Source organism: Acinonyx jubatus, chromosome D1, assembly GCF_027475565.1.
Source record: "Acinonyx jubatus isolate Ajub_Pintada_27869175 chromosome D1, VMU_Ajub_asm_v1.0, whole genome shotgun sequence".
Taxonomy (NCBI): domain Eukaryota; kingdom Metazoa; phylum Chordata; class Mammalia; order Carnivora; family Felidae; genus Acinonyx; species Acinonyx jubatus.
Window position 1 is genome coordinate 7,862,408 of NC_069390.1, and position 26,539 is coordinate 7,888,946.

Below are 26,539 nucleotides of genomic sequence, written 5' to 3' on the forward strand. Positions count from 1 at the left end.
TGTGGGAGGGGGCTTTCAGCTCCTCTGCCCAGCTGGAGACCAGGGTGTCCACACCCACCCCACGGGACTCTGCAGCTTGGGCTGAGTGGAGGGCATGGCCATCAGTTACCCCCAAGAGGGGGCTGTGGAAACCCCAGGAGTCAGACCGCTGCAGACCATCCCGGGGAGGCCAGCCTGGCCACCCCTCCCGGCTTTGCCCACCCCCACATTCAGGCTGCCTCACCTTGGGCCGGCAGCCCCACCCTACCCTGGGCGGCCCCAGGTGCCTTGACTCACGTCCTGCCATCTAGCCTAATTGCCCCTTTCCTGGGCGTCATTCTGGAAGCACTGGTCAGAGACCCCACGTCCTTCCCCCGCCTTGTGTCCCTCCGTGACGCGGCACTAGGGGACATCCCGCTGGGCTGAGAACTCACTAGGGAGGAGAGCAATTCTACGGGGTGGGGAGAGGATGAGGAGAGGAAGGAGAGGAAGAGATGAAAAGGAGAGGAGTTTGGGAAGGAAGGGAAGGAGCCTCTGGGGCTTCATGGGAGCCCAGAGCCCATCTCCTAGGCAAAGGCTTAGCTCGGACTCAGGCCCCATGCACCGCCGGCTACTCAGAACCCCCGCCCCACCCCCACCCCCACCCCCGGGACATCCAAGCAAGCCCGACTGGCCCGTCCCCTGAAGAAAGCCCTAGCAGCCCTGTGCCATGTGAGGAAGCCAATGGGCACAGATCCCCAGCCACACAGAAGGACTTGGGCCCGGTGGTGCTGGTGCCTTGGGACTGGACACAGCCCAAACTCAGGTGGTCGTATCCCAGCTTTATTGTCATGTCCGTGGCCCAGCTACAGCTCAGAGATCGGCCCAGGCCACCGTCCTCGGCGAATGGTCCTTGGCTCCCCGCCTGGACCTGGCAGGGGGCTCTCTCGGCCACTCCTGCCTGTCTCCTTCATCTGGGAGGTCACCCGGTGATGGTCTCCTCAGCGAGGGCCGCGTGGCAGAGCCAGGGCCCCGGGAAGGAGCTGCTCGTGGGGACCAGCCGTCCCCTCTGTCCACAGGCTTATCCCAGCCCCATCTCGGGGCACCGATGCGGGCCTCGGAGGAGCCAGGCTGGCTCCAGGTAGCCCGGATCCCTGAATTCTGGGGCTGCCTGGGGCCCCCACGGGGACTCCAGCGGTAAGAAGGCTGCACTCTCAGGCCCCCGGTCCCTGCGGTGTCACTGGCTGAGGGAGGGTGTGAGAGGGCGTTTCTCTGGCTCCGGCACCTTGAGGCCTAAAAGGGAAGGTTCAGCTCAGGCCAGACCCCTCGGGAGCTCCCAGCACCCACGGTGGCCCACAGGGCCCCACGCCTTGTGCCCTCCCGCTGCCCCTTGGGCTCCTCTCCGCTCTCCCCCTCCTCACTGTGGCTGTAGCCCGTCCTTGAACTCGCCAGGCCTTTGTTTCAGCTGTTACTCCTGCCTGGAATGCTGTTCCCCAGGTATGTCCACAGGACAAACTCTCACCTCCGGGTCTTTGCTCCAACCTCACCTCCTCTCCGCGGGCTACACCGAGCACCTAGTTAGAACTGCAGCCCACCCAGTGTGCCTGAGCTCCCTCACCCGGCTCTCCGTTCTCCCCAGAGCATGATCACCTCCTAAATATTCTGGGGCCGAGCTGCCTAGTACAGGACCGAGCACCTGAGATGTGGCGGGTCGGAACTTCTACGTGCTTGGGTATAAAATATCCACTGGGCTCAAAGACGTGGCAGGAAAAAATCATATAAAATATCTCATTAAGGGGGCGCCGGGGTGGCTCAGTCGGTTGAGCGTCTGACTTCGGCTCAGGTCATGATCTCGCGGTTCGTGGGTTCGAGCCCCGCGTCAGGCTCCGTGCTGACAGCTCAGAGCCTGGAGCCTCCTTCAGACTCTGTGTCTCCCTCTCTCTCTGCCCCTCCCCCATTCACGCTCCCTCTCTCCTTCTCTCTCTCTCTCTCTCTCTCTCTCCCCCAAAACTAAACGTTACAAAAAATTTTTTAAATAAATGACAACGATACATTTTTTTAAATAAAACAGCTCATTAATGACTTTCCGCACTGACTACATGGTGAAATGGTCACAGTTCAGGTGTACTGAGATGACGAAAATATGCTATTAAAATTACTTTTACCTGTTTCTTTCTCCTTTTCTGATGAGGGCTCTAGAAGATTCTAAATTACACATGTAGTTCGCATCCTATTTCTACTGGACACGGTTGTTGTAGATAATTATTATTTAAAAAAAATTTTTTTTAACGTTTATTTATTTTTGAGACAGAGAGAGACAGAGCATGAACGGGGGAGGGGCAGAGAGAGAGGGAGACACAGAATCGGAAGCAGGCTCCGGGCTCCGAGCCATCAGCCCAGAGCCCGACGCGGGGCTCGAACTCACGGAGCGCGAGATCGTGACCTGAGCTGAAGTCAGACGCTTAACCGACTGAGCCACCCAGGCGCCCCGATAATTGTTATTTTTATGCAAGCTGTTTACGTCTGTCTGTCTCCCATCCCAGAATGTTCCCTGCTCTGTCCCCAGCCGTACCCCTGCTGTATCCCTAGCACATCACCCAGCACTTAGCGAAGGCTCACTGTCAAGTAGACGAATGCATGAACGGGGTCTGCCAGGGGCCCCAGGCAGGGCAAATACCCCCACTCACCCTCTCGGTTGACATCTGCTTCGTGTTCTGACAGGGTCTCAATGGAGCCATCCCATCCCACGCCAGGTCCTGGGGGTGCACAAGGAAGCCAGTGGGCCACGGGGACCAGAGCAGAGGCGGGCAGGGCTTGTGGGGAGACCCAAGGGACAGGAGGGAAGCCCCCTCAGCCACAGAGCTGGGGAGCTAATAAGAGCAGGGACCCTCGGCTGTCACCTTTGCCATGGGCACTGGGTGCCCCCAGGGGGCCTGGCCTGCGCTGTCGCTGTCGGAAACGCTGCCTGGGAGTGTCCCCGGGGCTGAATGATTCAGAGCTTCGCCCCACGGGGAACCGTGAGCTGAGTTTCCGCCGCTGCCCCCCTGCCAGGGTCTCGTCCCGCAGGCAGAGGGAGCTCTGGGCTCTGCGCATGGGCGCCGGTGAAAGGGACCCTGCGAGAGGCAGGGAGGGTGTCCAGCCGGGAGGGAAGGGGCTGGGCAGAGCGGAGGGGCTGGCGGGGTGAAGCTGCCGAGGCACAGGGAGAGGAGGCTGCAGAGGTGGGAGTGGGGGGAGTGTGTGGCGGGGGGGGGGGGGGTGGTTAGGTCTGGGTGAATGAGGGTGGGGACGGGAGGCCGGACCCTGTGCTGGCTCTGACACTGACTCACTGTGTGACCTTGGGCAAGGCACGTCCCCTCCCTGGGCCTCAGCTTCCTCGTCTGCTGACTGGGATAAATGACCTCTCACTAAAGTCCCCTGCTGCTCCGAGGTCCTAGGCACCGCTGTGGATGGGTGGGGACTGGGTGGGTGGCAGTGCAGGCAGGAAGGAGGTGCCAGCTGAGAGGGTTGTGGCAGGGCCAGGGGGCAAAGAGCCACATCTAGGCGGGGCCGGGTTGCATCAGGGAAGACCAGCGGGGGTAGGCGTGCAAGCCACACAAGATGAAGGGAGACGCCGAGGCGTTGGCAGGCACCAGGGTGGGGATAGGAGACACGGGGTAGGGACCATCACGGTCACCCGGCCCCCAGACCCACCTGTCCCATCTGCCTCCCTGCCCTTGGGGAGCTCCGTCTCTGGGGGGCCCCCCAGGCTCTCGGTGCTGCCGGCCCCATCGGCCCCCAGGCGTGGCCCCCCATGGAGGCCCCCCTCCCGCCGGGGCCGCATCAGCCTCTTCACCTTGTCTGCCAACCAGCTGCCCTTCCTGGGGGCAAGAGGGCACAAGAGGGGGTAAGGCCAGGGAGCAGCAAGGAGGGACAAGAAGGCCACGTTGGGGATGGCAAAGGCCCGGAGAGAGCAGGGCAGGGGCAGGGGTTAGGAGGATCCCCGGCTCCGGTAGGGGGGGGAGGGGCCCCTCACTTGATCCGGGGCAGGGGCCCAGGCTCCAGCACCCGGTACTGGTCCATGATCTTCTCCACCAGCTTCTGTTTCTCACGGCGCAAGGCGTTGAGCTGGTCCCTGGGAGGATGAGGCGAGGAGGAGGTGGGCAGGAGGCCCCGCAGGAGGAGGGCTCGCGCTCTCGCGGGTTACACACCGCCACACCCCCTGCTGCTTTTTCACACGCGGACACGCTCCAGGGCTCATAAGCTCATAAGCTGCTGCGTTGCCAAGCCCGAGGCGGTCAGCCCCCAGCCCCTTCCCCACCACCTCCCCCACGAGCAGCCAAAGGGGTCTCTGGGGCCCCGCTCCAGCTCCTGCCACCGCCCCGGGGCCCGCTCACAGGTACTCCCGCTGCTCTCGGTGTAGGTGGTCCCGGCTCTCCAGGCTGCGCTCCAGGAGCTCCCGGTTCTCCCGGCTCAGCGCCTGCACCTCGGCCAGCAGCTGCCGGTTCTCCTCTTCCTGGGCGCTCCGAAGCTCGGTCAACAGCTGGGGCGGCGGGGCAGGTGGGGGATTTAACGGGGCTCAGGGTGGCTACCTTCCACCCCCTCCCCTCGCCCCCTCTCCAGCCCCCCCCCCAGCCAGCGCGCCCCCCGCCCAGCCCCAGCCCCACCCCCGGGCCCATCCCTCCCCATCCCTCCCCACACCTCGCACTGCGTGGTCAGCCGGCAGGCGCTCAGGTCCAGCTGCTGGTTGGACTCCCGCAGTCGCTGACTCTGCACCTCCAGCTGTGCTCGCTCCAGTTCCAGCCGCGCCAGCCGGCTCCGCAGCTCCCCGCGTTCACCCTGCAGCTCGCCTCGCTCCCGGGACACCTCCGCCAGCAGCATCTGAGCCCTGCCGAGTCGGGAGGAGATGCTCTCCAAGGGGGCCCTCGACCCCCTGCCAGGCCCCGCCTAAGGGCCCCGAGAAGCCATGCTGGGGACAGGAGGCAACGCAGGCCCCCACGCGGACGGTGACGAACTTGCCACCCGCCGGCTTCCCAGAGGGGCGCGCCGAGAACCGGCCTGGCTGGGCGGGCGCTGGTACCTGTCGTGCTCACTCTGCAGCCTCCGCAGCTCCTCCTCCAGGCCCCGCTGCCGATGCCCGTCCTGCATCAGGCGTTCTCGCTCTGCCAGCAGGGCCACCTCCTGCGCCTCCACGTTGGCCCTCTGGGCCTGCAGCTGCTCGTGCCTGGGATGCACAGGGACTAAGAGGGCTGCAGGGGCCTGGGGCCGGGGCGAGTGGGCGGCTGGACTACCTGGACCCCCGGGGTCTGCCATCTCCTAAGCACAGGCCTCTAAACAAAGCCCTGGGGCAGAATGCCACGCGAGGTGCCCCCCACTCCCGACGATGAATGAGCCTCAGGGCGAGAGCTCGCCCCGGAGCTCAGCCACGTGCCAGGGCACGGCAGCAGAGGTGAGGGTGTTGGGGGGGCGGGCGGTGCTTCCCCGCTGGGGTCAGACCGGCGGAGGGAGTCTGCTTCGGGCGGGCAGGGGGTGCTGGGGAGAGAAGCTGGGTGTTTGGGGGAGGCTCACCGGCCCTGCAGCTCCCGGTGGGCCAGCTCCAGCGCCCGCATGTTAGCCTTGAGGTCGCGGTGCCGGGCCAGCAGTCCCTCTAGCTCGGCCTCCTGTCGCCGCTGCAGCTGAGCCAGGGCCTCGTGGTCCCGAAGCAAAGCCTGCTGCTGCCCCCGGGTCTCCTCGTGGGACTGCCGCGCCGCCCGCACCTCCTCCTCCAGCACCCCCAGCTTCCTATGCAGCTCCTGGCCCTGCCTCTCCAGTATAGACTTTTCAGCCTAGGACAGAGGAGGCAGCGGGGACCGCAGGGGTGCGGTCCCAGGCCAGAAAGGGGGGTAAGAGACGGGGGTGGGGGCGGGGGCGGGGACCAAAAGGCAAGGGGCAGGGCAGAGGATACGGCGAGAACTGTGGACAAGGCAGAGGGCTGGAGTGGGGGCAGCAGGGAGCAGAGAGCAGAGGCAGAGGTGAATGGGCAAGGAGAGGGGAGGGTGCTGGCGTCAGGCCGTGGAGGGCGGGGCAAGAGGCACAAGGCAGGGATGCGACCCATGGGGCAGGGGCAGGGGCAGGGAGGGCAGTAGGGACTAATGGCTGGCTGTTGAGAGGAACGCAGCCAAGCCAAATGGCATGGATGTGAGGGCCAGAGGCAGGCGGGAGGGGGTAGGAGCCAGGGAAGAAGCATCAAGGGGAAGGAGAAGGACGGGGGAAGAGGGGTACAGACTGGGGCGGCTGCGGTCGGAGGGTAGAGATAGCTGTGACGAGAGAGCAGGCAGGGGGAGCCGGCAGGGAGCTTAGGCAGGGAAAAGGGCAGGAAAAAATAGGAAGGGGGCAGGCGGCCGTGGTTAAGTGGGCACGAGGCAGAGCAGGGGACAGGCCCCTGGGGCTGTCACCCACCTGCAGGCGGCTGCTGTGCTCCTGGGCCCGCTGACTCTGCAGGAGGAGCTCCTGGGCCCGGCCCTGCAGGTTGCCCAGCTGCCCCTCCAGGTGCTGGAGCTGCCCCTGCAAAGCCACCTTCTCGGCCACCAGCGTTGCATTCTGCCGGGAAAGGGGTGGGGGGGGTCAGTGGGGGCCAGGCCACAGGGGCCGCCCCTCCGCATGCCCACCACACAGCAGTCGACACTCACGCTGCGTTCCATCTCGATGAGCCGCCCACTCTGGGCCCCCGGGATCCTCAGCCCATCGTGCCCCTCTGGCCCCCGTCCCACGGAGCCCTGGCGCAGCTGGAAGGACAGGCCCTGGGAGGTCATGCGGGGGGGCGGGGGGGCGTGGAGGGGACCCTCACGCCCTCGGCAGCACTTGACACGGCCCCTGGCCCGCCGCCACCAGGTCCCGCAGTCCCACGCTCCTGGCTCCCGCAGGTGCATGGGTCACTCTCCTTGTCGCTCCGTTCTGCAGCAGAGCCCAGCCTCTGCCCGGCTGCTTCTCCTGCCCAGAACACCCTTCCCACCCCTGCTCTTCCTCTGGGCCCCGCGGTCAATGCCACTTTGCCCCAACCAACCCTCTGTGTACCCACCAGGTGGCCTGCCGGGTGCCCACTGTCCCTCGGCACCCTGTGTCAAGGTGGCCTGTTTCCTCGCCCGGTGTGGGGACCCCACCACACCCCTGAGCTGAGCCCTGAGCTGAGCGCCTATGCAAGCAGGGGCCTCAGAAACAATGGCCGACCTAGAGCGACGACAGGGACTGAGCTCACTAGGAAGTGAGAGAGACTCAGAGCAGACCGCTGCTGGGTGCCATCCATTTGAGGAATGGGGAAATCGAGGCCCCCCCAGAGGATCACGTGGCCTGGGCAGAGTCAGCCTGACTCCCAGCACAGTGCTCTCCCCAGTAGGCCCCAGTTGGGCCTCAAGGCAAGGGAGTGGCCAAGACTCAAGGGGCGAGACCAGAGGGGCGGCAGGGACGGGAGCCCGGGGCGGAGCCTCACCTGGACCAGCTCCTGTTCCAGCTGCAGGGCCCTCATCTTGAGTTCCCTCAGCGCCTCCTCCTTGCTCGTGGCCGCCGCCTGCAGCTCAGCCTCCAGCCGCTGCTCCAGGCCCTGGTACCTGCCGGGAAGAAGCCTTGGCACCCACCCTTCCCCGAGCCCTGCCCGCCCCTCTCTGCCCCCTGGGCGATGACCCCACCTCTGTTGCTGGATCTCCTGTTCCCGCAGAAATGCCTGTCGCTCCAGACCCGCCTGTTCGAGCTCACTCTGCAGGTGTTCCAGCCGGGCCCCCAGCTCCTGGCCCCTCAACCAGGCCTTCTCTAGCTCCTGAGGGCGGGTGCGGCAGAGCCAAGGTCAGGCCACCATCCCCGTCCCGGATGGGGGGTGGGGGTGCAGAGGAGGCCTCGATCCTAGGCCTCCTAGGTCTGGAGACCTAGCTTTCTACCCTTCCTCTGTCACCCTGTGCAAATGTCGGTTTTGGTTTTTAGGCTCTCAAGGCCCTGAGATCAAGAGTCCCTGCTCTACCGACTAAGCCGGCCAGGCGCCCCGCCCCGGGCAAACATCTTTAACCCTTTGGGCCTCTACCCCCGCCCCCCCATCTATAAAATGGGAGCAAGGCCTGGCTGCCTTGCAGAGAGGGACTATGGAAGAGCTGGGGACTGTAAGCCTGGCAGTGGGTGAGGGAGGCCTCTGATCCGGGAGTTAGAGACACTCGCGGTCAAGCATCTTTACCTCCCTGAGCCCCTGGCTCCTCATGCGCCCAGGAGCAGCTAGATGTGCCCTACGTGATGAGGCCAGGCTGGCCATGTGAGGGCAAGAGGGGCTTGAAAGAGGCAGATCTGAAGAGCGCCCTCAGCCACACGGAGATGGCTGCAAGGATAGGGATGTGGCCAACATCAGGCCCAACCACAGTGGGGGCTGGGGGGGCGGGGTGGGGAGAGCCACCGCAGGCCCCGCCAGGCCAGGCCAGGCCAGGCGTCCTGTGGCGGTTGGGCCGCACCATTGTGGAAGGGGGCAGGAGGCCCACTCTGGCCTGTGGGCCTGGGAGGGCGATGGGCCAAACCATTCTAGGAGGTGGGGGAGGGGCTGTCAGGATGAAACCACAAGGAAGAACCAACTCCGACCAGACCAGCAGCCTACCATACCCTTGCTCTGGAAACCAAGTCTACGGCCTTTGCTCTGATCTTCTAGGCTTTGCAGCCCCACCCAGTCTCCACCCCCCCCACCCCCGGGGTTGGCTGGAAAACTACAAGTCCCATGAGGCCCTGCTGCCAGTTGCCTCACCGCCCCCCCCCCCACCCCAACACCACCATTACAGCCCAAGGGCTAAGGGTAAGAATAACAGTGACACAGATTAAAAGAGGCTTGAACCTCTGGCCCCTCCAGGCCCCGGCCACAGCCCTCAGTGCCCCGACCTCTCTACCCAGCCCGCCTGGACAAGCCCTTTGGCCCCTGGTTCCCTGGCTAGCCACCTCCTCCTACACCACACCCAGTTAGCACCAGGAAATCTCACAACATTCCCCTGTGTCCTCAGGCCCTTCTAGCCCCGCCAGCCCTCCCCTCCCCTGCACTGCCCACCTGCCTACATTCACTCCAGAGCTGCCCCCAGCCCTCCACGTTCATTATCTAACAGGATCCTGTAAGGCGTGACATTTTGACTCCGTCTTATAGGTGAGGAAGCCGAGGGTCGGGGCAAGCAACTCGCCCCTAACCACACAGCTGGTAGGCGGGGGATCTGGGCTCTAAGCCAGGTCGGCCTGAGAGCATCTCTCGGTCACGTCCTACAGAGTGGACCCCGCAGACAGCTTCTCGGCCTTGCCTTCTCACCCACGCCCCCGTTCTCACATTCCCCCGGGGCCTGCCCTGCGCAACGCCTAGCCCTGGGCGCGCCCCACAGTGTGTTCCCCACTCTTCTCCTTCAGAGGGGTCTCCTGGCAAATCACTCCTTCTCTGAATCCCAGCAACCTCTGTACAACAGGGATGAACCCGGACACTGTGCTCAGCTGGAAGATTCGATTCCTCGTCCGCAGCCCACCCTCCCCCGTGGCACGGGCCCCCGCTGGCCCGAACACCCTTCTCAATTGCCTCCTAGCCTCCCCCGCTTCCCCTGAGGGGCCTCTCAACATGAGTACCCGACTACTCGGCTCGCCCTCAACCCTCCACCGGGTTTCAAGGTCACTGGCCTCCTGTAAAGGTCATGGAGGTCATCTCCTTCACAAGCACAGCCGCAACTCGCAACTCGTTCCTTAGCTTGAAAGGAAGACAGAGGCCCTGCACAGCAGGAACCCGGCTTAGTGAATTCTCTGCCTAGGTTCCTTCCACTTCCCACCTCACACCCCACCCCTATACGGTCACGCCTGCGCCTCCTCCTGGCTCACTGTCATTCTCTCTCCTCCTCCAGGAAGCCTTCCGGGACATGCCGCGGCCTAAGTCCAGTGTGCTTCCTGGACTCCCACAGCTCCCTGCACAGTCCCATCGCCACCCTAGACTATGAAAGCCCCTCCCCCCCAACCAGTATGGGCACACTGGCTGCCTGGTACAGCATCTAGTGGCAAGGTCCCGTCAACACGCTTGAGCACACAAAGGAAGGCGTTTCCAGGTTTTCTCTCTCCTCCATGCCCCGTCCCAGCCCCAGCCGGCCTCACCTGCCACCAGGACCACCGGCACCACCTCCTGAGGGCCCGAGGGAACACCAAAGGGACACACCAAGGGGACCCTCCCCAAACCCAACCTCACAAAGGCTTGTCCACACGCCTTGGGTGGCTTTCCCTGCCCGGGGCCAGAGTACTGACGCCCACAAGGCTGGCCCAGCACGCCTCTCTGGCCCTGCTCCCCCACCTCCCAGGCCCCTCAGCATCATTAATGCCTTCAGGTCTCTGCACATGCTGTTCCCTCTACATGAAATGCCCTTCCCACCTGGTGGAACCTTGACCATTCCTCAGAACCTTCCCCAAAGCCTCCCTGCCCCCACCCCGGCACCCTCTCCCACGGACTCCTGCCCACTTTGCTCTTAATAATGACCATGTCTTGTGCCTTTGTTAAGCAGGAACTAGGCTCGGCACACCGTGATCTCCCTTGATCTTCAAAAGACCCACTGAGACGGCTATGCAGAGCCGCCCCCCTGTTTTACGGAGGAGGAATAGGGCCAAGGGGAGTCAGCTGCCACAGTCAGAGAGCCAGGATTTGCACCCAGGCGGTAGGGCTCTGTACCCATACTCTCATCCCCTGCTACAGCCCACCCCTCCAGAGGGAGGGGACATCCGTCCTGTGACCCAGGTCAAGCGCACCTTTGGAAGGCAGAGGTGGGCTTTTACCTTTCGGTCTCCAGCCCCGGCCAGGTGCTGGGGCACTCAGTGGCTACCGATGGGATTGATCACCCAAACCCCAGCAAGTGACTCAGGCCCCCATTTCCCATCCCAGGCCGCGAGCCCCAACATACCTCCTTGAGGGCCTGCCTCTCCCTCTCGGCCTCCTGCAGGCGCTGACGGCCCTCGCTCTCCAGCACTTGCAGCCGCTCCTCGGCGGCCTCGGCCCGGGCCCTCAGTCTGGGCCCCTCGCGCTCCCACTGCCTCCGCTCTCGGCCCGATGTCGCCAGGGCCTCTGCCAGCGCCTCCCGTTCACGCGCCGCAGCCTCCAGCTCCCGGCCGGCTGCCTCCACTGCCTCCCGCAGCCGAGCCTGCTCCCCAGCCCGGGCCTCCACTTCCCGCTGGGCCTCGGCCTCTGCCTTCCGCGCCTGAGCCAGCTCCTCGGAGAGCCGGGCGGCCTCCGTGCCTCGGGCCTCCAGCCGCCGGGCCTGGGCCTCTAGCTCCGCTCCCAGTGCCTCGGCCTCCCTCTTCAGCTGGGCCACCTCCTCCCTCAGGGCCTCCTGCTCCGGGACACCACCAGCCAGGATCTCCCCTGGGATCGGCCCCTCCCAGGTCTGGGCCTCCGAAGCCCCTTCCGACTTCTGCTGTGGATTTTGCTGGGCTGGGTCCCCAACCAACCCCTCCAGCTTCTGTGCATGTTCCCTGCCCTCTGTCTGCCCCTTGAGTAGGTCCAGCCCTTGGCCTGGGGTCTCCTGCTCCTCCATTTGAGCACAGAGGCTAAGCTCCGAGGCTGCAGGCTTGCTCGCAGAGCCCTCCTGTCTCCGCACCTGGGCTTCGGGCCCTGACTCTCCAGTGTCTCCTCCCGACAGCTCAGCCTGAATTTCAGTCTCTGGATCTTGAGATGGGACCGCGGAGGTGGGAGTCTGGAGAAGGGCTCCATGGCCAGCCTTCTCCAGGGACTCCTGTGCTGCTACAACAGAACCTGATTCCTGGAGGGTCAAGTCTGAGGTCTGAGGGGTCATGGCAGCCGTCTGGAGGGGCCTCTCTATCACCTGTGGGCCTGAGTCAGATGCCTGGGGACGCACAGGTAATCTCGCAAGGGCCGAGTCTGACACGGGGGAAGCCAGGTCCAAGGCCTGGGTGCCTCCATCCCCCACCTGGCCAGCCAAACCCTGGGTGCCACGGTCTGAGGTCAGGCAAGTCTGGGGAGCCACATCCAGCTCTGGAACCAAGGAGTCCTCGCTCTGCTCCTCCAGCAGGGGGTGCTGAGGGCACATGAGAGGACCCGTCAAGCCCAGAGGAGGAGGCAAGGAAGGACCTGTTGGCCGGTTGGGGGAGGGGACTCACCTGGCCTCCAGGCTGCCCCTGTAGCACCTGTAGCAAGCCCCGAAGCTCCTGGTTCTCCCTCTCTAGGGTCCGCAGCCGCCGGGCCTCTGCCTCTCTCACTTCATCATGAAGTGAAGGAGCTGCTCCGGGCGGGGGTGCTGGGACATGGGCGATGCGGTCAGGGCCCCTCTGTACCCTCTGCTGGGATCCCCGGCTCTTCACATCCACCCCTACACACCCCCCCCAACACCTTGGGGAAAGGATGAAATCAGCAGCCAGCCCCACTAGAGTTGCAGGAAACCACAGGCAGCCCCCCTACCCCCGCTGTCCCCAGCCCCTCTTCTGGGGCCTTACTCACCCTCCCCAGGAGAGCCCAGGGGTGGCTCCAGGCTCCGCTGAAGCTCCAGCTCCAGCTCCACATTCTCCTCGGCCAGCTGGTCCACCTGATGCCGCACAGAGTCCAGCTCCTGGGGGAAGGACAGGGTCAGACCAGCCCTCCTCACCATGGCCGGGCCAAGAGTGTGGGCTAGATCACCAGGGGAAAAAAGGAGTAGGGGGTCACAGGGAGCACTGGAGAACCCTGGGGGGCCATTGGGGTTACCAGGGGTCACAGATGACAAGAGTGACTGGGGGTCCCTGGGGCAGTCTCACCGCGCGGGCCTCGCCCAAACGAGTCCGCAGCAACAGGTTCTCACGCTGGGTCTCATGCAGCCGAGCGCAACGCTCTTGAGCGGCCTCCAGCTGCTCCTCCAGTAGCGCCTTCGAGGCTTCCAGAGCCCCCGAGAGCACCCGTTCCTCCTGGTGGGAGAGCAGAGACAACCTGTGGTGTGAGGCTGCCCCCAAGCACTCCAGGCCCCACCTCTCCCTTCCATCTGCCCCTCCCTCTCCAAGGTCTTTCCAGGGACCACTTCCCTAGCACCTGGCCCCGCCCCTTCTGTGTAAGCCCCGCCCCTTCTCTCCCAGACCCTCCTCCCAAGGTGGCGTCCTTCTAGGATCCACAGCGAGGGGCTCACTCCAGACAGCTCTTCCCCTACACTCATCCTCTCCAGGACCTACCCCTACCTACCGTCCCCACCTCTCCCTTCCCTCTGCCCCATCCTCCAGAGGGCTTTGCCCCAGACACCACCTCACCCATTTCTCCTGGCGGTGACTGCTCGGTCCCCAAGACCAAGCCCTCCCTTCTCCAGGCCAGCCCCCAATTCGCTCCCCCCCTCCCCTCCCCGGCCCACCCCGTCCCCTGTGGGCCCCGCCTCCCGCCTCACCTCCAGCTGGCTTTTGCAGGCCTCGGCCGCCTGCAGCCGCTCGCGGCAGCGTCGCAGCTCCTCCTGCAGGCGGGGCAGGCGGCCGGCGCGCTCCCGCAGTGCCTCTACCTCCTCGCGGTACAACTCGGCCCGCTTGGCCTGTCCCGACAGCGCCTGGGCCTGAGCCAGACGGTGCGGAGCTGGGGACGGCCAGCCGCGGGCCCGAGGGATCAGGGAGGGGGAGGACCCCGGCTGGCGGCAGGCAGTGGGGCAGAGGGGGTGTGGGGACAGGGCCGGGGAATGCGGCAGCGGCGGGGAGCATCTGAGCGCACCTCCTGGCGGAGCCTTCGGATTTCGGCCTCCAAGCCCTGCACCTCCGCCTGGGAGTCTAGCAGCAGCTCGGCCTTCTCCTCCCTGGAGAGAAGAGAAGGGACGCTGGAGGGGCGGGGTAACCCGGAACCCCCAGGCCTGATCCCACCCATCAGCATCCGCGCCTAACCTGCCCCTCTCCCTCCAGGTCCGCCTCCCAGCCTGGGGCACTCACAGCTCCTGCCGCAGGCGCCGCAGCTGGGCCTTGGTGTTGGCCAGCTGCAGGGCCAGGTGGTGTGAGGGACCCTCTGGGGGAGTCCTAGCAGGAGCCTCCGGCAGCAAGGGGGCCGGCTGTCTCTCCAGCAACATGTCGGCCAGTCGCTGTGCAAAGTCAAGGGTCGGGAGCCAGAAATAACCCACCCCATGCGCCCTCCCCCACCCCCCGTCCCCCAGTCTGGCTCTTGCAGCTCTGCTGGTCCAAGACCCCCCATGCGAACCCCACATCCGGCCCCAACCCCCAGTTCCTCCCACATCTGGGTCCCCAGGGTCCTCCCAGCCCTCCACCTGGGCGGTGCCATGCCCCCTACCTGGGCCCCCACGTCGCGCTCCCGCGCCAGCCTTAACAAGGTCCCCATCAGGCTCTGGAACAGCATCTCCAGCTCCTGAGGCTCCAGCTCCCCAGGCTCTCGCCCAGCCAGTGCCAGCACCACGCCTGCCCCAGGCTGGGTCACCTGGACCAGGTAGAGAGAGCAGTTCAGCAGAGGAAGTGGAGGGGCAGAGTGCCCTCCGGTGGCAGGGCCAGTCCCAGGCTGTGGACCGGCCCTAGTACCTCCTGGATAGCAGCAGCCAAGTCACTCTGGACCTCGAGGCTGAGGCCCTGGATGTGTCGGATGAAGAGTTCCCGGTGCTCGCACTGCAGGCAGACAGAGTGGAAATGCTGGCATCAGGTGTCTCTCCCACCTCTGCGGCCAAAGCTGAACCCTCCCTTCCCCTCCCCTCCCCCCGCTCACCTGCACTGACGCCCCCAGCAACAGCCGAAGGATGCCTTCCAACTCCTCCACTGCCTCCTCTGCTGGGCACAAGCCACAAAAAGTTAGGGGTGGAGGGAGGGGGTAGAGGCAGGAAGGGGTGGTGGGAGAGAGCACCTGAGAAGGGGTCAAAAGCCAACGTCTGGAGGTCTGGGGGTGGTGACAGGACCAGCAGCTGCAGCTCCTCCTGGGGGCAGAGGGGACAGGAGGTGGGAGACGGGCCTTCCCACGGGTCTGAGGCTCAGCCTCCCCTCCCCAGCCCCTCACCTGGTAGAAGTCCCTCAGGCGGCCCCACAGGTGGTTCAGGTTCCGCACTCGCCAGGCTGCGGGACCATCAGGGCCCCTGACCGTCTGAGGTCCTCCTCGGGAACTGGGAACTCTGTGGGCACAGGGAGCCGGGTGGGAGGGGCAATCAGGGACCCACCTGCCCCAAGCAAGCCCCACCCACCAGCCCTCAAGCTCCTCCCAGCAGCCTGTGGAGGGAGGGGCCACCTCAGACCCCCGGGCTGGCGGGCTGCTTCTTACACGAGGCCCAGCACGCGGAGCAGCAGGGCCCCATCGATGAGATGCAGGAATCTCTTCTCCGGGCCAAGGGGCCCCTCTCCTTCCTCCTCCTCTTCCTCCTCCGGCTCCTCCGCCTCTCCCACTAGGCCGGCCAGTCCCAGCGCCTGTGGGGGAGTGGAGACGGGTCGGCCGGCCCGGTTAGGAACTCCCCTACCAGCAGAGTGACTCCCCAGCCCCTCTGACCTGCCCCCTGAGCGCCCCAGCCCCTCTGACCTGCCCCCTGAGCGCGTGCAGCCTCCTCCTCTCCTTTGCCCTGAAGGCCTCCGGCCCCAGGGTCCGGACCCCTTTTCCTGCCCGAAGCCTACCTGGACTTCTCCAGCCCCACATTTGAGCCCACCCCTGCCCTCGGAGCTCCGACTCTACCGGACCCTCCCCCAAACCCGGCACTGGCCCCTCCCCCGCTCTCACTTCCCCTCCCCACACCCCTCCCACCTGCCCCCTCACCCAGGTGGCCAGGCTCCCACTCAGGAAGTCTCTGAGTCTGGGCCCCTTGCCCCCATCCATGACAGGGCCACGGTGTTGGTCCCGCTGTGGCAGCTACACCTGCCCCAAGAGGAAGAGGAAGTCCCCCGGTCGGGGATCCCGGCCCGGCCACAGACACCCTGTGCAGCTTCCTCCTTCCGGGTGCACGCGGGCCTGTGCGCCCCCACAGTCCTGCCTCGGCCCCCACCTCACCACCCCAGGTCCTCCCAGCATCTCCGCAGGGCCGGCCCAGGGGTTAGCAGGGGAAGGTGGGGTCAGGGCCGCGCAGAGGTAAGGCCCCCAGCTCTCCGGGCCCAAGGAACAATGGCCGGAGAGCCCTCCGCCTCTCTGGAAACTTGAAACCAGAGAAGGGGACCTCCACCTTGCATCTCCCAGGGCCTCTGGGAAGCCAGTGGCAGATGCTACCGCCCCAGTAAGTCTCCTCTGCACCCCAGCCAGAAGCGAGAACCCCTCCTCTGACCCCACCCTCCCCCATTCTCTGTGCACCCTGCACTGAGCCAGGACCCTGGGCCATGGCTCTGCGACCCGACGGGCCTCAGTTTCCCTGCTGTAAAAGAAATGGCTTGGACTCCGGCCTCTGGGGGACTGGGGGAAGACGCGTACAGCCGAGGCTAGCAGCAAATGTCTCAGACAGACATTTGTCCGGGAGGACACCCCAGCTCCCTCACTGCTCACTACGGAGCCTCCAGATTCATTCTGTCATTCACCGGCTCGGAGCCGGACAGTGCCCGGTGCTGCCATGGTGCAAAAGCCACATAGTCCCCACACCCGTGGGCCTCCCAGTACACTGGGGAGGCGGCCGCCCCCCCAAAATCACACACGTGCTCAAAATGTAGCATTGCAGCCATCCTATGTGCGTAGACAGCGAAGAGACAGATTTCCTGGGAGGGCCAGGCAAGGCATCCCAGAGGGGGCTCCTCGAGGAAGCCGAGATAGGGTGGGGGTGGGGGGGCTGGGTTAATTAGACAAAGTGGGGAGGCGGGGAGAGAGCAGAGACAGAATGTGCAAGGGCTCTGCGGCAGCTAGAAGCCCGGCCAGCGCAAAGTTCAGGAATTATTCATGTGCCATTGATCCCAAGACACTTGATTGCTCACGTTTAAGTCTCGGAAGTCAGGTTACCTCATAGAGTGGCTTTCTGGCTGGCTGCAGTCCTCACGTAGCTGTCACTGCCTGCATGTGCCCACACTTCAGAAGCATCACACCCTGCAGAAAGGGAGTCAGCAGCTTGGAAGAAATCCCCGGAGGCAAGAGCTGAGCACTCCTGGAACCCCAGGATTCAAACGGTGGGAGCCCCCAGGGAGGAGAATTAGGCTTGTCACTAACACTCCCAAAGCAGAAGTCATTGCAGAGCTGGGCTAAGAGCCGCCTCCTACGGCTGTTGGTTTTCTGGTTGTCGTACGGATCGTGGAGGGGGCTGCCGCTCTCTCGCCGGCACTCTCGATGGCTCCCTGGAGGAGGTGGCAGCGAAACATACAGGCATCACGCCTCTATCGATCGGACTCTAAATGTGAAGGAGTTTTCCGAACCCCATAAACAATTTATTTTGCTTCTATTTTCCCTTTTACGTGTGTGCCTCAGACTTATGATGAGAGCCTATGTCTAAGTCAAAAAGAGCTCCTTCGGGAAGCATGAAATAAAGGCTCTCGTGATGAAAGAGACTCGGGACGTAGTAAACTGGCAGCGTTCTTTTTTCCCTCGGTGGCATCTTTTACAATTGATGACATCTTAGAGTTGATGAAAGATGGGGCGATAAAAACAACCTTGACAAGCACAGGTTTGCCACGAGCCAGTCATGGGTACGAGTACTTTACGCTCGTTGACTGCTCTGTATTGAACTCGTACGTAAAATGAGGACCAAGGCGGGGCGCCCGGGTGGCTCAGTCGGTTGAGCGTCCGACTTCGGCTCGGGCCATGATCTCGCGGTCTGTGGGTTCGAGCCCCGTGTCGGGCTCTGTGCTGACTGCTCGGAGCCCGGAGCCTGCTTCGGATTCTGTATCTCCCTCTCTCTCTGCCCCTCACCCGTTCATGCTCTGTCTCTCTCTCTCTCCGTCAAAAACAAACATTAAAAAAATAAAAATGAGGACCAAGGGTTATCTCCAATGTACAGAGGAGGAAACTGAGATTCAGAGAGGTTAATAACGTGCCCAAAGCCACACAGCTATCGAGTGGTAGAACCAACCAAAAGAAGGCCGTGGGGCCAGCGTGTAAGGAGCAAGGGGCTCACGGTCAAGGCGAGCCAGGTCTCATCAGGCAACGGGAAGCCGTGCAGGGTTGTTAACAGAGGAGCACATCCCCTTTGCTTGACACTCCTGAGACGCATTGGGAAATGCAGATAATCCTCCCCGAGAGTTGTTACGAGGATTCCATGAACTGGTGCCCAGCCGGAGCGTTCATTAAATGGTCCCTGGTGTGGTTGTTATGTTTAGTATTAATAATATCAAGGCTCCGTCCAGATTTGACCCCCTGTGAATCTTACGTCTATTTGCATTCCCTAAAGATTCCAGCCTGGGAAGTCCTCCGGGAGGACCTGCTCTGGGTGAGCCAAGCACCCAGACTAGGGTGACTAGGCCTCGTCCCCTGGCGGCGGAGGGCCCCTGGCTTGCTCAACATCTCCCAGTCACACCCTTCCTCAAGCCTCGGAGGCAGGGACCGTGTCACCGATTGCTTTCACATCTGTCACTCCACACACGCCTGGCTGCATCTCAATCTGGTTCTCTGACTTGGTTCGGCTGAGTCAGGCAGAGGGAGGCTTTGGGGAGAGTGGGAGCTGGGGACGGGCTTCCTCATCAGATGACAAAGAGATCCTGGGATCCCAAGGCTCAGTTAGCTGTTGAGGGATGTTCACCAGAGTCCAGCAGGGATCCCTTCCCTTTGGCTGGATTTCTCCTGTAAAATTTTTTTCAGGGGCACCTGGGTGGGTCTGTCAATTAAGCGTCCAACTTCGGCTCAGGTCGTGATCTCGAGGTTCACGAGTTCGAGCCCCGCGTCGGGTTCTGTGCTGACAGCCCAGAGCCTGGAGCCTGCCTCGGATTCTGTGTCTCCCTCTCTCTCTCTGCCCCTCCCCCACTCGTGCTCTGTCTCTCTCTCTCAAAAATAGGTAAACATTAAAAAATAAAAATAATAAGGAATGTAAACTGGTGCAGCCACTCTGGAAAACAGGATGGAGGTTCCTCAAAAATTAAAAATAGAACTACCCTACGACCCAGCAATAGCACGACTAGGCATTTATCCAAGGGATACAGGTGTGCTGTTTCGAAGGGACACATGCACCCCATGTTTATAGCAGCACTAATCGACAATAGCCAAAGTATGGAAAGAGCCCACATGTCCACCGATGGATGCATGGGTAAAGAAGATATGGGATATAGATACAATGGAGTATTACTCGGCAATCAAAAAGAATATCTTGCCATTTGCAACTACGTGGATGGAACTGGAGGGTATTATGCTAAGTGAAATTAGTCAGAGAAAAACAAATATATGACTTCACTCATATGATGACTTTAAGAGACAAAGCAGATGAACATGAGGCAGATGAACATGAGGGGAGGAAAGCAAAAATAGTATAAAAACAGGGAGGGGGACAAAACATAGGAGACTCTTAAGTATGGAGACCAAACGGAGGGTTCTGGAGGGGTTGTGGGAGAGGGGAGGGGCTAAATGGGTCAGGGGCATTAAGGAATCTACTCCTGAAATCATCGTTGCCCTCTATGCTAACTGGACATAAATTAAAAAATAAATAAATTTAAAAAACAAAAATTTAAAAAGAAGGGAAAGAAAATGTGTCCACACAGAAAACTTTAACAATAAATAGATGAAAAAAAAATAAATAAAAATAATAAAATAAAGTTTTTTCAGACCCGTGATCAAAAATGCCAAGACTGCGTAAAGGTACAGAAAAGAAACCAAGTCTCGCCCTCATCACTGCCAACCCCTACCCTCTGACCCCCCCGCCCCCGTTAGCATGTTCTATGTCATCTCTAGATGCGGCTGCTCAGGTCCGTCTGTAACAAGTGGATACAACCACACATGCAGGGCTGTGCACCTCCGTGCTTCGCAAAATATTTTACAATCTGCTTCATCTCTCTTCAGAGCCATTGGCCTTGGCCTTTTTAATGGCGACGTGGTGTTCTGCTGCGTTGCTATTCCATCATCATGTAAACTCTGTCTTGTTGACAAATATTCTAAATATCTGCAGTGCTACAATGGCTCCCCTTCTCAGATATCTTTTTCTGGAAGTTTTTAAGCAAGTCCAATACCCACGACTGCCGGCATGGGGATCCACGGGAGGCAGCCCGAGAAGCAGAGAATGACAGACAGACAAATGGACAACGTAGTCACCTGCAATCCCGCCCCCCCCACCCCCCCACCCCCCCACGCCGGGGCTCAGCACAGGATAGGAGTGGGAGGGATCGCATCTCCCATCTCCCAGTTCCCTTCTGGTTTTGAATTCTCTGGATAGCCCTGGTCCAACCCCAAAGGCCAGAGGCAGGAGGGCTCTGGCGTTCGAGGAAGCAGAGTCCAGGGAGGCCAGGCAAGTGGTGGCCAGGTCCAGCCGGAGCCTGGGACCCACCAGGGCTGAGTCAGAGAGCCGCTTTTGCTCCCTGCCTGCAACAGGCCCAGAGCCCCACCTGGTGCCTCCGACGCCCTCCAGGAGCCCAGTTCCCTCAGCAGAAGATTCAGGGCTCAAGAATTAAAGAGAAAACACAGCCTCCAGGGCCTTCTGGGCACCTGGCCCTCTGGTGTTGGGTCTGAGGGACTCCTTCCCCCTCCCCCAAGCCTCTAAGAAGGGATGGTTTTCCTCTCTGCCACTTGGGGGTGGAAGTAGCTGAGCCAGAGTTGGGCAATTGCAGAAATGCCCAGCGGAGCGGCCCGGAACCAGCCGCCAAGGAGGGAGGAGGCAGCGGGAAGCCAGAGCCAGGGAGGGCGGGACCCAGGGCCATGCACCCAAGTGCGGGGCCAGGTCCCTGGGGACTCGGGGAGCCACCTGCAGGACCTGGGCCCCAGCAGCCAAAGAGAGCATGCCACAGTCCAGCCGCCACCACCTGACACTTGCCTTGCTCTCCCCAGGGTGCCTCCACACTCCTGGGGGTCGGGGGGGGGGGGGGCACTCACCCGGCCTCATCCTGAGACTCTTACCCAGGCAGACGAGAGCTCCAGTCCTCCTGCAGCCCGTCTCCACCCAGCGCCCGAGGAGTCTCTTGGAACTACTGGCTCATGACCTTTTCCTGCTTAAAACCCTCCCATGGCTTCTCCCTGTGCCGTGAATCAAGTTCCACCCTCTCACCAGGACCTCCGAGGCCCTGCTGAGTGGCCCCAGCTGTCCACAGCCTGATCCCTTGCTTCTCCCCACCTCCTCTGGCGCAGGGCCCTCTCCGCTTCCTCAGCCTCCCAGCCTGGACACTTTCGAATGTGCTGTTTCTCCAACCCGAACCCCCCCCCCCCCCCCCCCGCAACACACACACACACACCCTCCCTCCCTCTCCCCCCGTCTGGCTCCTTCTCACCCTGCTGGTCTTGCTTTGATGGCCTGTTTCTCGGAAGAGATTTTCCTTTTCTAAAGACCCCGGTTCTTTTCCCTAATAGCCTATCTCACTCTACATCCTCTCTGTGCACAGTGCCCGCGTGAGCGCCCCGACGGGCACCGACCACTTCCCCCGTGCTCTGTCCTTCACGTGGATTCACCGCTCAGTCCCCTCCTCCGTAGGTGTGTAAAATACCGGGGCTATTATTATCACCCCCCTTTTGTGAGGAAGAAACTGACACACAGAGAGGTTAAGTTGCTTGCCTAAGGTCACACAGCCAGGAAGAGGAGGAGCCAAACTGCAGAAGGCAGCCGCATTAATGCTTCTGAACAAACGAATTCCTATTTCAGAGATCAGGAAAGTGAGGCTCAGAGGGAGGGGGTGGGAGCCAGCACAGTTAAGGGTAAAGCCAGCATTTCTTGGAGGACTCCAAAAGCTGCATCCCCCTCCCCTCGCTCCCCCACTGCCTTGGGGATGCTGGGGGAGCAAGGCGGGAGGCCGGCACCCAGTTAGCAGGCACAGGGGGAGCAGCAGCACCAAGCCCCACGGGTGCCAGCCTCACTCGTAATTAAAGACGCGCACATTAAAGGCAGCTCCAAGAGACCATGAGCTATCTATCAAGCTGGCAAAAATAAACCCAGAAGGTAAAGCTCGGGTTGGCACACGGTGAGGAGAGAAGCCCACGTCACTGATGGCTGTCAAAACGGCCTCAGAGTTTCCAGAGCCCTTGGACCCAACACTCTAGCATTTGAGAACGCTCCCCGAGGAAGGAGCCCAAGAAGAAACGAAAATAGAAAGTGTCGGAAGCCTCCCCTCGCCAAACACTGGAAACACCCCCGTGTCCACCAAGGGAAGCCAGCTAAGCTGTGGCCTCTGGATGAAATCCCATCCCTGCCCTCACCTGGTCTGCTCAGCCCAGACCTCGTTCCTCTCCCGCACCTTTGGGCTTTAACGAGGCTGTTCCCGCCACCTAGAAGACCCTTCCTGCCTCTGTTCGCGTTGTCTATCCATCTTTTACCCACAGACAGAAGCCGTTTTCCCCTCCCTTACCCCGTGGCGGGGCGGGCCAGTGGGCAGAGTCCTTCTGTCATACCCCAAATGCATCGAGGCAAGCACGGAGCTGTGGTGGCAGGGCCAGCTCCATTAGGACAGGAGCTCAGTGTCTGGAGTCCCACCTCGACGTGGTGCCAGCAGGGCCCGTGCCCAGAGCCCTCGGCGCCCTGTCCCTGGAGCCCAGCACAGCACGTGGCCCCGAGATGACCTTTGGCCGGGGGGGGGGGGTGGGGTGGGAGTCAAGCAAGACACCCGATGTGACCGTAGGGCCACGTGGGGGCGAGCAGCACCTCCAGAAGGCCGAACGTGCCTGTCATAACCAAATAAGGGTGTGCACACGGGCATCACTCAGAAGCCACCGAGATTCAAGATCTGTCACTCTAGTGGTGACGCTTATACGACTTGGTCAATAGACTAACCAACCACTCAACTGTACCCTTTAAAATTTTTTTTTAACGTTTTATTTATTTTTGAGACAGGGAGAGACAGAGCATGAACAGGGGAGGGTCAGAGAGAGGGAGACACAGAACCCGAAACAGGCTCCAGGCTCTGAGCCGTCAGCACAGAGCCCGACGCAGGGCTCGAACTCACGGACCGCGAGATCATGACCTGAGCCGAAGTCGCCGCTTAACTGACCGAGCCACCCAGGCGCCCCTCAACTGTGCCCTTTTAAAGAGTGGGTTTTAGGGGGCGCCTGGGTGGCTCGGTCAGTTAAGCGTCCAACTCTTGATTTCAGGTCAGATGATGATCTCACGGTCCATGAGTTGGAGCCCCGCGTCGGGCTCTGCGCTGACAGCTCAGAGCCTGGAGCCTGCTTCGGGTTCTGTGTCTCCCTCTCTCTGCCCCTCCCCTGATCAGGCTCTGTCTCTGTCTGTCTCTCAAAGATAAATAAATGTTTAAAAAAATGTTTTCAAAGATGGCAGATTGATATGCATGTTGATTAGCACCAAAAATCTGTGCATTCACGCAGATGTTATCCAAACGTTTGCAGCTGTATAAACACACACACACACACACACACACACACACACACACAATTTTCTGTCTCTACTGTCTCAACATCCATGTGGCCAAAACTCAACCATGACCAGTACGGTGGGTTCCCCCTTGGGGTCAATACCCTCCCGATCATGGTACCTGCCTAACTACAGCCCAAACCTGGTCTGGGCCAGGAATGCCGCACCCCTCCAACCCTCTCTTTCTCTCAGAAGCTCACGCCTGACTCTAGGGCCTGGCCGAGACAACCGCTGGGGATGCTTTCCCAACCCCTTACCTCCTTAACCTGTGAGGCTTCAGGCGTCAGACAATGTATGGAGAATCCCGAGGACCTACATAATATGGATAAGAGAGTCACTAGCCCATTATACTGATGAGAAAACTGAGGCCTGGAGAGGCATAGTCACAGGAATCACAAATGACAGGACTGAGGTTTGACCTCTCTCCTAACTCCCAGCCCTTTCTCTACCCACATGCAGGCTTGCATGGTGGAGAGAAAGAATTCTTTCTGTGTTCTTTTTCTCTTTTAACCATGTTTTGGGTTCTGACTGCATGCCAGGCACTGTGCCCAGTGCTTTACGTAACTCTCATCTGCTCCCCACAACAACTCTATGAGGTGGGTTGGATTATTCCTGCTTTTTTTTTTTTTGAGGTTTATTTATTTCTGAGAGAGAGAGAGAGAGAGAGAGAGAGAGAGACAGTATGTGAGTGGGGGAGGGGCAGAGAAAGAGAGGGAGACCCAGAATCCTTAGCAGGCTCCAGGCTCTGAGCTGGGGCTCGAACCTATGGACCACGAGATCATGACCCGAGCTGAAGTCAGACACTTAATTGACTGAGCCCCCCAGGCATCCCTATGATTAGTCCTACTTTAAAGATAAGGGAAGTGGGGTCAGGGAAACTAAATAGCCTGCCTGAGGAGGTCTGACCCCACTCTGTATAATGCCTCTCAGGTGGAGGTGGGGGCTCACCTGAAATTTCTGGAAGGAATTCAGGGGACGTCCTCAAAACCCTTAAAAAACATGCAGGTGTCCATATGTGCTCACACATGTGCAAACACGCATTTTCTTTTTTTTTTTTTAAATTTTTTTTTTTTAACGTTTATTTATCTTTGAAACAGAGAGAGACAGAGCATGAACGGGGGAGGGTCAGAGAGAGGGAGACACAGAATCTGAAACAGGCTCCAGGCTCTGAGCTGTCAGCACAGAGCCCGACGCGGGGCTCGAACTCACAGACCACAAGATCATGACCTGAGCCGAAGTCGGACGCTCAGCCGACTGAGCCACCCAGGCGCCCCATAAACATGCATTTTCTAAGGAAAAGGGCAAAGCTCTCAGCAGCTCATCAGAGGAACTCCTGGGGCTGCCTGGGTGGCTCAGTCAGTTTGGCTCAGGCCGTGATCTCATGGTTTGTGGGATCGAGCCCCACGTTGGGCTCTGCACTGACCACATGGAGCCTGCTTAGGATTCTCTCCCTCCCTCTGTCTCTGCCCCTCTGCCCCCAAATAAATAAGCATTAAAAATAAAAAAATAAAAAAGAACTCAAGCAAAACCCTTGGCCTTCCGGGTCGGAGTTGCTGTGCCCTTGGGAAGGTCAGGACAGGTGGGTGAGCTTTATCTGGAAATGTGCTGGGCGAGTGTCTCAGGGTTTGTTTTAACACGGGCCCTATGGCCACCAACAGCCCAGGCGGCTCATGCCCACTGGCCTGCCAGGTCCAGCCCCGGGCCTCCAGAACCTGCTGGCCCTGGCCTGCCCTGCCCTTGTCTACAGGCCTGAAACACAGTCGGTCTGCCCTGGAGATGGGGCTCTCTACCAGATTCTCTTACAATGTGGTCATTAATCTCAGGCCCTCCAGTATCCAGGGCCTCTCCCAGGACACCAGGCACCCGAGCAAGCTGAGATGTATGGCCACCTCCACTCACACCTGACTCTCATCCCTGCGGACCGAAGGGGCCACCAAGGCCCTGGAAGCCCCCTCAGAGGCCACCGAGGGGTAGCGACAGAGACTCAGCTTGCCCTGATGGCGAGGGGCTGCAGGGAAGAGAAATAGGGTCCGCAGCCCGTGGGGGAGCCGTTGGCCAGCCATTTGCAAGAGGCTCCGAGAGCCCAGCCGCTGACTTGGGTGCTGTCTCCACCTGCGGCTCTCAGGAGGCTCGAGACCACTCACTGGGGTGCACACAGGTGACCCTGGGGGAAACTCTCACTTGTAGAACGAAAAGACTCAGGGAGACGGTGTCCAGACAAGCAAGGCCCTTTCTGCTGTCGTGTCATCGAGGACAGGGCTGTGAGCGGGAGCTTGGTAGAGGGAGATTATGAGGGATTGGGAAACTGGAGGGAGGGAGGCCCCTTGCCCTGCCCCAGCCCGCGACCCCCAAGGGGCGGCAAGTTGTGGGATTTGAAGGGACAAAGGTCAGTGGGTGGGCCATCTCTCGTAAGGAGGTGGTCCCCCTGCTGAGTGCCCCCTTCACACAACACCACCTCTACTCCCCGGCCCCCTCAGACCTCCAGCCCGTGGCCCCCCGGACTCGCCCTCCCTCCCATCGTCCAACAGGTTTCCACGTCCCAGCCCCCACCTCCCTGCCGCCATCATCCAACATCGGCATCCTTCCCTGTATTACCTACCACTCGCCGCCTCGCCCTGCCCCCAATCCGGCTCTGCCTCACCCCTCCCCGCGTGGGAGCCCAGGTATGACACTCACCTGTCGCTGCCGCACAGAAATCCTTCACTGGCCGCCTCGCCCTGCCCCCAATCCGGCTCTGCCTCACCCCTCCCCGCGTGGGAGCCCAGGTATGACACTCACCTGTCGCTGCCGCACAGAAATCCTTCACTGGCCTGAGGTGGCCACAGGGTGAAAGGTAAGCAGCCTACTGCCCAAGGTCTAGAAGGTTCCCCTGCCCTCCCTGCCCCCGTCTCGCTGCGCTGCTCTCTGCGCTGCTGGTGGCTGGGCTGTTCTGCTCTCCATACCTGTGGCCACACTGTTCCTTCCCTCTGCCAGAAGGCCTCGAAGCCACTGCCTCCAGGTCGTACCCTCCTCCCCCTCCCTGACCTTCTCCCCAGCCTCTCAGGAAGGGTGGCCTGCCCTGACCAGCTCTGGGGGTTGCGCCGCCACAGGGAAGGCACAGGGCCAGGCAGCCCCGGACGGTGAGTAAGGCCCACACCCATGCCTGCCCTGCGGCCAAGTGACTGGCTCAAATCCGAGCTCCTCTGAAGTGGCTGAAAGAGCTGGGCCCATTTGCTTAAAGTCTCTGAGCCGGAACAGGGCAGTAACAGCTTAGTCCCCACTGGATGACTACATCTGAAAACGCAGTTCTAAGT

General features: G+C 61.4%; 1 protein-coding gene across 4 annotated transcripts; it reads right to left on the reverse strand.

The window, feature by feature from the left end:
- Positions 1-785: 785 nt before the first annotated feature.
- Positions 786-26,189, reverse strand: CCDC88B (coiled-coil domain containing 88B). Of its 4 annotated transcripts, none has more exons than XM_053202998.1 (30): positions 26,025-26,189; positions 16,976-17,100; positions 16,772-16,855; positions 15,614-15,712; positions 15,131-15,273; positions 14,873-14,984; positions 14,723-14,792; positions 14,588-14,646; positions 14,407-14,490; positions 14,165-14,308; positions 13,813-13,958; positions 13,601-13,682; positions 13,290-13,448; positions 12,679-12,825; positions 12,386-12,494; positions 12,049-12,185; positions 10,836-11,966; positions 7,596-7,723; positions 7,400-7,517; positions 6,603-6,698; positions 6,373-6,513; positions 5,503-5,759; positions 5,015-5,158; positions 4,636-4,822; positions 4,332-4,477; positions 3,971-4,069; positions 3,791-3,815; positions 2,859-3,071; positions 2,646-2,714; positions 786-1,251 (listed from the first exon to the last, which is right to left on the reverse strand). In XM_053202998.1, exons 4-30 carry the CDS (start codon positions 15,671-15,673, stop codon positions 832-834), a joined length of 4,626 nt encoding a protein of 1,541 aa, XP_053058973.1. In that variant the 5' UTR covers positions 15,674-15,712; positions 16,772-16,855; positions 16,976-17,100; positions 26,025-26,189; the 3' UTR covers positions 786-831. The 4 variants fall into 4 exon arrangements, 3 of the variants coding, with proteins under 3 accessions (XP_053058973.1, XP_026901236.2, XP_026901239.2); XM_027045435.2 differs by lacking the exon at positions 26,025-26,189 and adding an exon at positions 3,285-3,398 and having other exon boundaries at positions 1,044-1,251; positions 3,649-3,815; positions 16,976-17,484; XM_027045438.2 differs by lacking the exon at positions 26,025-26,189 and having other exon boundaries at positions 1,044-1,251; positions 3,649-3,815; positions 16,976-17,484.
- Positions 26,190-26,539: the final 350 nt, after the last annotated feature.